The 12,485-nt window shown below is 38.7% G+C and overlaps 1 protein-coding gene across 4 annotated transcripts in view; it reads left to right on the top strand.

Annotated features, from left to right (window-relative positions):
• The window catches only part of sfswap (splicing factor SWAP), a 113,593-nt gene that overhangs the window by 84,244 nt on the left and 16,864 nt on the right, over positions 1 to 12,485 (top strand). For all 4 annotated transcript variants that reach the window (XR_007957641.1, XM_052031734.1, XM_052031732.1 and 1 more), the window contains 3 exons: positions 2,113 to 2,384; positions 5,663 to 5,794; positions 11,213 to 11,401. Coding sequence is in view for 3 of the 4 variants with exons in the window: in XM_052031734.1 (XP_051887694.1) it covers positions 2,113 to 2,384; positions 5,663 to 5,794; positions 11,213 to 11,401 (593 nt within the window). In the remaining variant the exon portion in view is untranslated. The remainder of the gene's footprint in view (positions 1 to 2,112; positions 2,385 to 5,662; positions 5,795 to 11,212; positions 11,402 to 12,485) is intronic.

Genomic DNA, 12,485 nt, shown 5'->3' with positions numbered 1-12,485 from the left:
ATATTTATTGAATGTATTCCAAAGTTAACTGTTGCTGTTTGACTTGAAACTGGGTGCTATCTGTGACTGTGGTACATTCAAATTCAGTCAAGTTTAATAGATGAAAATTGTGAATGCAGTTCGGTTAGCTGTGATACTGGTCAAGATAGTTCAATACTGCCTTAGCTTTGTTCTTTTTGCATTGTGAGAGCAGTTCCTAGGGTGCTCATTATGGTGCTTATGACAAAGAATTTGTTATACTTTTAAAGGAAGAGACTTGTATCATTGAGCATAATATATATCATGTCTTTACTAATGGTCCTCTCATTGTCTCTCTAGTTTATTTACTGTTATTCTGCTTCCTGAGTCCAGCAGGGATTCTTGCCCTGGGAATTTTGACTTGTTCATCTATCAAACAAGCAGACACTTTGTATTAGTTAAGCAAAGCACATAAAGATTTTGGTTCCCTTGTGCTAATGAAAATGAGATGATGCCATGGTTAATGGGTTGTGCACTTAGCAGAACTGAAGTCATCAACCTTCCATTTGGGGCCCATTATCATGAAAGTAAATGGATCAAAGCTATACTTTCATTGCTTAACAATGTCTTCTGTTGATTAATACTATAGATACCAATAAAAACACACAATGAGATAATTGACTTTGAAATAATATGAGTGAATTATATTAGTAGACATCATTTATAGGCTGGCACATTGCAACTGAGTCTGTATATCCCTGGAAGTAAATGCCCGTAGTTTAACTGATGAGGCTTGAGGCTGAACAATGACAGCTGTTGGAAGGTATTTACTGGAGATTAGATATGAGAATGTGTGAGCACTCAGGGTTCAGTGCATATCATTGGGCAGAATTAGTCCGCACCCTGGGAGGCAGCTACAACTGAAAGTCCTTACTTCTGACTTAAAGACTTGTATTTTGGAAATGTCTTTTCACCAACACGATATCTCAAAGTACTTGAGATCCAGTCGCTGCTGTAAAGAAGCTAGTGCAACAGCCACTCTATGATAATAATCAGAGAATAGTTTGGCGACACTGGTTGAAGGATAAATATTGGATGGCATACCAATGAAAATAAGTCAGGCACATGTAATTACATCTATTCCTTCTAAGAAGAATAAACAGCAGCACAAACTGGCAGTGCAATATGACCTGTTTCTAAGCAATGGTATTTGCAGCATTCCCGGCAGTGTGCCTTGCTGGACAGGAATGCAGGCCATGGATGTCCCACTAATCATTAGCCTTTATTCTTCAACTTGTGCTTCTGTTTAACAAGGCTCAGTGCCTTAAATGGGTTATACAGGATTCTCACATTTCTCTTTGTGTTCTTCTGCCTCTATCATATTGAAGTAAAGTTCGTAAAATGTTGTTCCAGTGCATCAGTAATCAAGTTTATTGCATTCTATGCAAAACAAAAATCTGGCTATGATGAAAATTTCATGATATTTATTTTTCATAATATTATTTTATAATACATAAAACATCAATTTTCATAATATTAAAAAATATCAATTATTATTAGTCATTACATAGCTTTTATATTTGACTGCTTTATTAATAAATTACTTAAAGACTGCTGAGCCACATTGTAATACCCTCAGATAAATATTTCCCAATAGTATTAATTTTAAAAAATATTTATGTAATTTTGTATTTACCATAATCTCGAGTATGTTCCAATATTAGTTGCACTCTAGAATGTTTACAAAACTTAGCTAAAATTGTGCCTTCTCCTTCTGTTTTGCACTCTGGGAATTCTTCAAAGTGGCTACTCAACCACCTCTTTATGAAATCACAGTTGTTGGCCACTAGGGATCGTTTAGAACTGATTCTTTAAACTGATACCAAGGTCCATGTCACAGACCAGGTAGATCTTTGTGTGCTGTATTCACTGAGGTCAGTGATAAGTGCCATCACTTTGCTGCTGAGAGCAAAACCTAGGCCAATCACAATTAGCTCCCAATCCTAATGTGCAAAAATTGCTTTTACATAAATTTGAGTGATTTAGCCTGTGAAGAAGCCATAGACTTTCTGCTGTGGTTTTCTTAAATAGAAAGAGAAAATATTTCCTTGGCTTTGAAGGGCATATTAAAATTCAACTCTTTCTCCTCTGTAGGTTACTAGTGAAATTTCATATAACGTTGCTCCAGCTACTGAATTGAAAGCATCTCGCCACATCTCAACAAAAAGCGAAAGAATTTCAAAAGAGAAAGAAAAAGAAAAGAAGAAAGAGAAGAAGCACAGAAAGAGGTCACGGTCAAGATCTCGGTCACGTCCCAGATATCGCATGAGATCGAGGTCCAGGTCAAGATCCAGGTCAAGGTCAAGGTCGCGGTCAAAAGCAAAACATTCTCTGCCCAGTGCCTATAGAAGTGTCAGACATTCAAGGTGTGTTCTTAAAGTTGTTATGTATTCTACCTCAACAGAATGTAAGAAATAGAATCAAGAGTGGGCCATTCAGCCCCTCGTAACCCATTCTGCCAATCATTAATATTACAATTGATTACTTATCTATAGTGCATCAAATGGTAATTATGCCACTAACTCTTTATATTTGGGCATTGTTTACGATGCCGTTAGACACACGAGCAGTGATTAGTCCAGCTTGTCCTAATGCTGTGGCCATGATAATGTATGCGATCTCTGTCCTGTCCAACACAATGAGATCTACTCTGGATCTGTCAAACAGATGAAAGCCAAAGATGAAATTCTGGGAAGTTCATCATTTTTGCCTGTGGTTAATTGAGGAGGTAATTCTGTGTAGTACAGATCTTCACTAGGACCCGACTAGAACTATTTCGACTTTAAAAAAAAAGTTCTGCAGAGACGTGACTTGGTTCTGGACTTCTGCAGTTCCCTGTGTGCTTGACATAATGTTGCTTACAGCCTCAGTGTTAGAATATACAGCACACAAACAAGCTCTTTGGCCCATCATGTCCATGCTGACCATTATACTAATGCCATTTACCTGTATTTGGTCCATAGCCTTCTAAGCCTTGGTAATTCAGGTATTTGTCTCGATGCTTCTTAAATGTTGTGAGAATACCTGCTTCCTTCACCACTTCAGGCAGCGCATTCTAGTTTCCAACCACCTAACTGTGTGAAAGAAGGTTCCTGCAGTAGATCAGAGGCTGGAGATGCCCAAATCTGTCCCTGCAACTGCAACATAACTTCACTTTGTCTCAGATGTCTGAGTAAACCACAGGGAGATGCACTATTATTCAAGTTGCCATTATTTTCTCTTCCTGCCTCCTGTTTGTTTCACATTTTCCAGATACTCCCATCAATTTTTACATTGTAGTTGATTTTTTTTTGATGAATTTGGGAGGATATTGGGCATGATATCAAGTCATTAAGATAAATTAGTCTGTGTTATGTTCTGCAGGCTTTTACTTGTACTTCATCTGCAATATATTAAAAGTCTAGCAACTGTAGCCACATATAGGAATATAGAAAGGCCATTCAGCCTCTCAAGCCTTTTACACCGTTCAATTAAAACATTATTGATCTGTCTTTTCATTTGCTGCTAGTGGCTCTGTAACTTTTAATGTTCTTTCATATCAAGCTCTATTGATCTCAATTTTGATGTTTTCTTTTTGACCTCCAGTTTCAAAAGTTTACCGAGGGAGAGCTTTCCAGGCTTCTGCAGCTTTTTGTGTGAAAGAATGCTCCCTGATATCAACCTTGAAGGCCCCATTCTCACTTCTTGCCTGATATTAAAATTGGGGCTACCATTTTTGCTGCTTAAATTGGGTACTTTAGTTAGCTGAGTTCTTTGGAATTGTTATAGCATGGATGGAGACCATTCAGCCCATGGAGCCTCTGATGGATACCTGTAAGACCCCTAACTCTCCATAGCTTTGCACTTTGTTTACTTAATTACTTTTTTAAATAGACATTTGAATCTGCTTCCATCACCATTTCAGGATATGAATTCCACTTTATAACCACCTGCTGTGTGGAGAAACCCTTTCCTCGGGTCACATTTAGTTCTTTACCAATGTTTTTAAATCTGTGAACACTGGTCCTCCCATGAAAGCACTTCCTTTTTCATTTCTGATTAGACCCCTAAAGTTTTGAGCTCTTCTTTTAAATCTCCTCTGTGCTGTAAGGAGAATGACCCTAGTCTCTTCAGCCCATCCCCAGAATCATTCTAGTAAGTTTTTCTGCATCCTCTCTAGAACCTTCATTCTTTTCCTAAATACCATAATGTAACATTGGACACAATGTTCCATTTATATCTGAACTATTGTTTTATAAAGGTTTAACACTCTGTGACTGTTTATAAACTCCAGCGTTCCACATGTCTTGTACCTGCCCATTTCACCAACCTGTCAGTGACCTCCTGAAGTCGATTATGATCTTCTTCACACTTCACTACGTTATTGACCTTTGTGTCATCAGTAGATTTTGAAATTGTGCCCTGTACTCACCTCTGCTCCCCATCCTCCCATTCCCACCCCAAGTTATTGATAAATCATGAAAAGCAGTGGTCCCAGCACCCATAGCATGTATTACAGCATACTTTCTTCCACCCCAAAAAACAACTTTTCACCTATATCGGTAACCAACCACTTAGTTCCATGAGAAGCAGTCCATGATGTTACCTGACAGAAGTGTGTGGAAACAGGGAGGAGCTTATTTCTAGCTGCAGACTGTAGCTAGCAACAAACTCGTCTCTCTCAACTCCCAGATGCCAGCCTGGGGCCAACCCATTGCCATGCCGGGGTTTCTGGGACGGTTGAAATAGTCAGGGACCAGAGACCAACAGTCATGTCTGCAGGTCTGATCTTCTGGACCCGAGTCCAGCTCCAGATCTATATCCAGTTCTAGAGGTGGTATCTAATGCTAGTGTCTATTGCTTTATAAATTTGGGTACAGTACTGGTGAACCCAGGTCTTACAGGCTCTAACAACAATTTCAAAGGGTTGTTTGAAAAAGCTGGTGCAGACACAGTCAGCCTTGAGAATCTTTGAAATACCGTGCCTGCCACAATCTCCCTCACAGAGTTTTCTCCTGTTGGAAAAGTGCACCTGTACGTGAAATTGAAGTACAGTGGTATTGAAGGCGAACATAATGGAAATATGTTCAGCTTTCTGACCTAAGAGAGTGGAAAATGATTGCACTCTGAGAGGTTGGTGTGAACAGCTAGATTTTTGAAAAACACTGCTTTTATACGTTTTATCTAAATGTCATGGACAAAGAGTAACACATTTCTTGTGATGGACTTTGGGATTGGTTAGGATTGTAAATCTGGCCCTTGATGCAAAAAATGCTGTGCACCACCGCATTATAGCAAAGTCAAAGTCTCCTGCTCAGAGTGAGCGGCCACCCTCATAGCATCATAGTCACACATCGCAAAAACAAGCGTTTCAACCCTCCATCAAGTACGCATCTACACTAATCCCATTTACTAGCATGTGATTCGTATCCTTCTATGCTTTGGCCATTCAAGTGCTTGTCCAGATACATTTTAGATGTGAGAATACCTGCCTCCACCACCTCGGGCAGTGTCTCTCCTGCCATTCTCATCCCTGATTCATACAGTGCCTCCAACACAGAAAACAGGACAAGCTGGCTCACAGTGGGGGAGGGGAAAGTCAAAGATGTGAGAAGAATGTAATCTCTCCTACTTAATGATAAGTCCTTATTTTCCTTGTTTATAGATCAAGATCACCTCATGGGAGAAGAATTCAGTCATCAGAAAGACGACGCGAGGAGAGAGAGAGAGACCGAAATGTTCCTACAGCCTATCGTGTTGGTAACAGCTCCGATATAGGTGGCAGAAAGCGATCACGGTATGCTTCCCACCTAGCAGGTCCTTCTAAGCCATGCAAATAATAAAACACTGCAAGTGGTGGAAATCCTAAATGAAAACAAAATAATGTTCTCAGTGGATCAGGCAGCATTCGTGTATAGAGAAACAAAGTTAAAATTTCAGTTTGATTAAGGTTTTTGTTTGTGGGATCTGTACATTCCTGGCCATGCCAGTATTTATCACCCATCCCTATTGCCCTTGAGGAGGTGGTGGGGAACTGCTGTCTTGAACCACTGCAGACCACTTTATAATTTTGTATGTAGGTATGTCCATTTATGGCATTAGATGTATTGCCACAGTTGTTGAAATGCACTGCATTAAGCTATTTGTAAATGTTTCTAATCTCATTACCTTTCAGACAAGAAAGGTTGCCTTTAGTTTTTGTCAAGGCCTTTTTGAATTTAGCTGGGAAGTGGGGCATGGTGGCATACTGTTTAAGTTACTGAATTGGAAATTCAAAGGCCTGGTGATCCAGAGACACAAGTTACAACCTGACAGGGGAACTGGGGAGATATAATTTAAGATCAGTAATGGTGACTGCAAAACTAGAGGATTGTGTAAACTGATTTACTAATGTTGGGTTAGTAAGTTTGCAGAAGATTGGTGGTGTGTGGATAGCGTAGAAGACTGGCAAATGAAACAGCAGGATATAGATCAGTTGCAGATGTGGGCAGAGAAATGGCAGACTGAGTTTAACCCAGCCAAATGTGAAGTGTTGCACCTTAGGAGGTCAAATGGAAAGAGACAGTACACGGTTAATGGCAAGACCCTTAACAGTGTTGATGAGCAGAGGGTTCTTGGGGTCCAAGTTCATAGATTCCTGAAGGTGGCGACACAGGTTGATAGGATGGTAAAGAAGGCATATGGCATGCTTGCCTTTATTAGTCAAGGCATTGAGTTCAAGAGTCAGGAAGTTATGCTGCAGTGTTATAAAACTCTGGTTAGGCTGCATCTGGGGTATTCAGTTCTGGTCATCCCATTATAGGAAGAATGTGGAGGCTTTGGAGAGGGTGCAGAAGAGGTTCACCAGGATGCTACCTGGATTAGAGGGCATGAGCTATAAGGAGAGGTTGGACAAACTTGGGTTGTTTTCCCTGGAGCGGCGGAGGCTGAGGAGAGATCTGATAGAGGTTTACAAGATTATGAGAGGCATAGACAGCCAGTATACGTTTCCCAGGGTTGAAATATCTGATACCAGAGGACATGCATTTAAAGTGAGAGGGGGTAAGTTTAAATGAGATTTGCAGGGCAAGTTTTTTTTTATACAGAGAGTGGTGGGTGCCTGGAATGTGGTACCTGGGGTAAATACGATAGGGGCATTCAAGAGGCTCTTAGATAGGCACATGAATGTGCGGGAAATGTAAGGATATGGATATTTAGGAGAAGGGATTATTTTAGTTGGGCATTTGATTACTAATTTAGTTAGTTCGGCACAATATTGTAGGCTGAAGGGCCTGTTTCTGTCCTGTCCTATTCTATGTCTTTTGGAGAAGGGGATCTGCCACCCTTGCTTATTCTTGTCAGTTATGTGACACCCTATCTACAGTAACATGGTTGGCAATTAACTGCACTCTGAAATGGCCCAACACGCCGAGATCAATGACTGTTTGAGATAGACTTTACTAGTCACACCCACACTTATGGACATGTGATCAAAGGATAACCTTTGGTTTATACTTGCCTTTTAACAATGCAGATTTTTCACATTTAAATAGCAAGGTTTAATTTAAAAGGCTGAACTTGGTAAAACTTAGAAAGAATAGGTGAGATCACAGTCAGAACTTAATAATCTTTGTGTGTGGAGGGTTTGTTTCATTTACAGCTTGAATCCGGGAGTTGAATACATTGTACCCATGTTTCTCGATGATGCTAAGTTACACTGAGCAGATGAATCTGGGTGTGGTGGTTTATGGTGGCTTTGACTCCCTGAAGGTATGATGCTTGAACCAACAACTCAAGAGGTTGAGTTCAAATCCTACCTAGCAATTTTAATTGAATTAAGGTCTTAAGTGGACTGACACCAGAAAAATAATGTAACAAAATCTACTGGAATGTCCAAAAAACCCAGCAGAAATATTAATGTAGGAGAGTCCGTCACATCCACCTGGACCGGCCAGTTCGACACTTGAATCCTAATACCCCAACGCAATTAAAGGTAGACAATATAGGCTGTTTCTATGTTGTCTATACCCTAACAAGAAATAATATATAATTGACAGAATGTTATATTTTAGAGTTCCGGATGTGAGCAAAAAAAACATCCAAAATGATCGTCCAGGAATGATGTTTAAGCATCAAGTTGAACGATGGGATTTTAGTAAGCTCAATGAGCAAAATAAATAAAAGGTGGGAAGAAGCCGCACTCAACTTGTACAATGATCTGATCAGATAAATTCTTGTTAAAAGTGAAGTTCCTAAATCCTGGAGACATTTGACTCAAGTTTCCAGACTGAACTCCAGCTTCAGCTGTGAGGAGAGACACTTTGCTGTTTTAATTTAAAAGATGGTAAATTGTACAAGTAAATCTGAGCCATATTTCCATAGAACCATAGAACAATACAGCACAATACAGGCCCTTCGGCCCACCATGTTGTGCCGACCTTCAACCTAAGTCTATCTAACCCCTTCCTTCCACGTATCCCTCTATCTTAAATTCCTCCATATGCTTATCTAACAATCTCTTGAACTTGACCAACGTATCAGCCTCCACCACCACCCCAGGCAGCGCATTCCATGCACCAACCACTGTCTGGATGAAAAACCTCCCTCTGACGTCTCCCTTGAACTCCACTCCTTCCCCCCCCCCCCCCCCCCCCCCCAATTACCTTAAAGCCCATGCACTCTTGTATTGAGCATTGGTGCCCTGGGAAAGAGGCGCTGGCTGTCCACTCTATCTATTCCTCTTAATATTTTGTACACCTCTATACCTCTATCATATCTCCCCTCATCATCTTCCTTTCCAATGAGTAAAGTCCAACCACAAGAACAATACATACAAAAGTTACAATGTCAGGAAATCAACAATGTGATCAAGGCATGGAATGGATTAAGACGGTGTCACAGTGAGAAGCCTACATTCATTGAGGAAACATTGATATGGGCGAGTTACATTGGGACCAATTACTATTGCTCATTCATATCTATGTTAGCCATGTATTGAGAGCACATTTCCTCCAAAGAATGGCTTTACATAACATTGACATGGTAGCAGTCACTGAAGAGAGATTGTACAGCAATTTTGCTTGGCTTCTTCAAGTGCATACCATTGTCTGTAATAAACATATTAATACTATAAATGTTATCAATATTGTTAAGTTTATTTTTATGTTCCCAAAGTAAAGCATTTCCCTGTGAAGTTTAACGGTATGAATGTCTGAACTATCCATTTGCAGTGAGATCAAGATTGATTGAGGAGATGGTATAAATGATTTAGCAATAAAGCCAATTATTTCCATAAAATAATTCCATATATCAGACCTCTTGAAATTTAATATATTTTCCTATTTTATATAACAGCTAACCTGCTTTGTATATGAAAAGCCATTTCATTCATTGTTTGTGTAAGAAAAATAATATTTTTGTTGTTAAGCTGTCAAGAATGTTAAAATAGTGATGTAACTACAAACTGCTGATTCATATCATAATTTTTCCAACATAACAAAAATGAAGCCTCTGAATTTCTTTAGCCAGAGGGTGGTGAATTTGTGGAACTCCTTGCCACGTACAGCAGTGGAAGCCAGATCAGTGTGGGCGTTCAAGGAGGAGATAGATAGATATCTAAATAGTCAGGATATCAAGGGATATGGGGATAAGGCCGGTAATTGGGATTAGAATAGGTTTTTTTTTCTTCTTCTTCCCCCATTCCCCATTTCTCATTTCTATTTCCCTTTCCTTGGAGCAGACTCGATGGGCCGAATGGCCTGCTTCTGCTCCCTTGTCTTGTGATCTTGTGAATGGATATCTCTACGTAATTTTATGCTTTTATCAATTTAAATTCACAGTTGTACTTCCATCATATTCTTACCAATTGGCTTCAGATTTATTTCACAAAGAATCTTATATCTGAAGGTCTAAATTGCTTCAGGTTTGTGCTTTGTAGCATCAGAGAAAAAAATCCTTGAACGAAAAGAGGAGCATAATCATTGGTGCTTTGAGCTGCAAAATCAAGATAGCAAATAATGTAATTCTGGTTTACATTTGCCTGCTTTTAAAAAAAAACTGACCACAGATATTTATACAAAAGAGTTCTTTTAAAAAAAACTCCCCTGGTATAATTATAAGTCAGTGTTGTATTCCATAACTAGTTCGACACAGAACATTGCTCACATTAAGCACTAAGTTGTTATCTGTATTTAAATTGCCTATTGTAAAATATTTAACAGTTAACATTAGTTTATATGATTGAGATGTTCTTGATGTATTCAGCAGTTTTAATCATTTTGGTTTTGAATTAATTCTTCATGAACTCAGCGTGTTGGGTTATTCCACAAGGAACATCTCTGGGAATTCCAGTGCAACCATTCAGGCATTATCTGTGGAGGAAGGAAAAAAAATTAAGGTTTCAGATCTTTCAAGAGAGGGGAAAGCAATTAAAAATTTAAGGTTTATAAGCAAATACTGAGTGAAAGGTTGGAGGAAGGATTGACAAAAGGAGGGGATGTTTTGGGGAGTGTGGTCACTTTAACATGTTGTTTTGCACTACTTCAGTTTGCACCACTATTCTTTGCACCATTCCCTTGTTTTGCACCCATCATTATTTGTTGCTGTATTTATTATACTAGGTATACTGTTTACCCTGTGAGTACATGGACAAGGAATTTCATTGCACCCTGGTGTAGATGACAATAAACTGATCTGAATCTGAAAATAGAAGGTGGAAGAAATTAAATGGAATTAAATACTCATCTCTTTTTCAGCAAATATTGCTTAACTAAGAGGGCACTGGAGGTCTCAAAAACCTCAATAGTGGAGGATTTCCTCATTGCCAAACTGAATTATAGTAATAATTATCTACCGTCTGGATTGGGACTTGAACACACAACTTTTAAACCAGACATGCTACCACTGAACCATGGCTCATAACTAAATTAGACTTACTTCCTTTAGGCTAAGGAGTGCTGATAGTAATTTAGGACTCCAATTTGTTACTAACTTATGTTCCTCCCACAAATAGGGATGTGTGGAATATTAATGCTGGGGGTATTAAGCCTCCTAAAAATTGTCTTGTGATAAGTATCCATTTAACAACATTAGAGAGTTGTCAAGAGAAAGGAGAAGAATACTCCAGTAAACTTCCTGATCGATTTCATTTGGTAACTTGTTTATGTACTGTGCGGAAGGCTTTTCATTTCAAAGGTACTTTACTCATACATTTCTTTGTAAAACTACATCTCCCAAGGTCTCCATATGAAAAGAAGAAGAAAAAGAGTTCAAAATCTCACCCTAAGTTAAAAGAGAAACCTTTACGTTCACGCTCACGGTCTTTATCACCAAAAAAGTCAAGTATGAAGTCTTCTACAAGAAGTTCAGCACACTCTACTAGCTTGTCACCAGCAGAAAGCAGAGATTCCAGTCAGGATCATTCAAGGTAATGTCTTTTTATATCCTTATTACACATAAACTAGATCTTAAATTTATTAGTTTACTTAGTTTATTCTCTGAAAGTATTGTGGCTGAATTACTAAGTAAGCATAGAAAATCAGCATACGTAATTTTCTTTATGTAAAGCTGCTGAAGTGGAGCAGTAGTCTTGTCAGTGCTCTGCAGATGGGCTAGCTATGCATGCTATAGTTGTGTGGGTTGGAATACATAGTCTTTCACCAGGCTGTGTGCTGCACTGCATGCTGACTATATTCTTCCAACTGACTGATTAGTTTGGAAAGGAAATCAGAATTGATTCCCTAAATTAAACGAGCTAACCATTTTAATCGTTTCTGTGAGATATTAAATGGCTTTAAATTTTAAAAGCTACTTTGAAAATTCATCCATGCTAACTCTAGGTACAAAATAGGTTGTTACCCAATAAAAAGGAAGCAAACATTTGAATGAGAGTCCTTCAGGAGTCTGGTGCCATACAGGAGTCCTATTGATGATGTGGTCTCTATTGTACCTGGAGCCTTGCTGTGAAATTGTATTTTTATCAGGCTAGAAATTGTTTCTATCAAAGCACCTTCTTTTTATGATAAGCTAACATTTAATCTTCAGTGTTTATTTAGGTCAGTTTTATTATTCTAGCCCTGCACAATTACAAAGTTAATAAGACTGTGGTAAAGTTTACAGGATTTTGTAATCAAATACCTAAACTCTGTTATTCTTGTGTTTATATATATTGGTTGAATTTGGCAGCATTATCACATTTCTTCTTGGTTTGTCCTTGGTTGGCAGTTTCAGCGCTGGGTTTTGATTGATCTTGTTAGTGGGTCCTTCAAATGACAAATTCTTTGTAGTATTAATTGTCTTCAAATGTTGAAGTGTTTCTAGCAATGTATGGACTGCATCAGAATTAAACAGCAAGGGTTATAATAATCACATAATATACAGTGGCGTGCAGAAGTTTGGGCACCCCTGGTCAAAATTTCTGTTACTGTGAATAGCTAAGCGAGTAACAGATGACCTGATTTCCAAAAGGCATAAGGTTAAAGATGACACATTTCTTTAATATTTTAAGCAAA

Source organism: Pristis pectinata, chromosome 17, assembly GCF_009764475.1.
Source record: "Pristis pectinata isolate sPriPec2 chromosome 17, sPriPec2.1.pri, whole genome shotgun sequence".
NCBI lineage: Eukaryota > Metazoa > Chordata > Chondrichthyes > Rhinopristiformes > Pristidae > Pristis > Pristis pectinata.
Note: the sequence above shows the minus strand (reverse complement) of the source record. Positions and strands in the feature narration are given on the sequence as shown.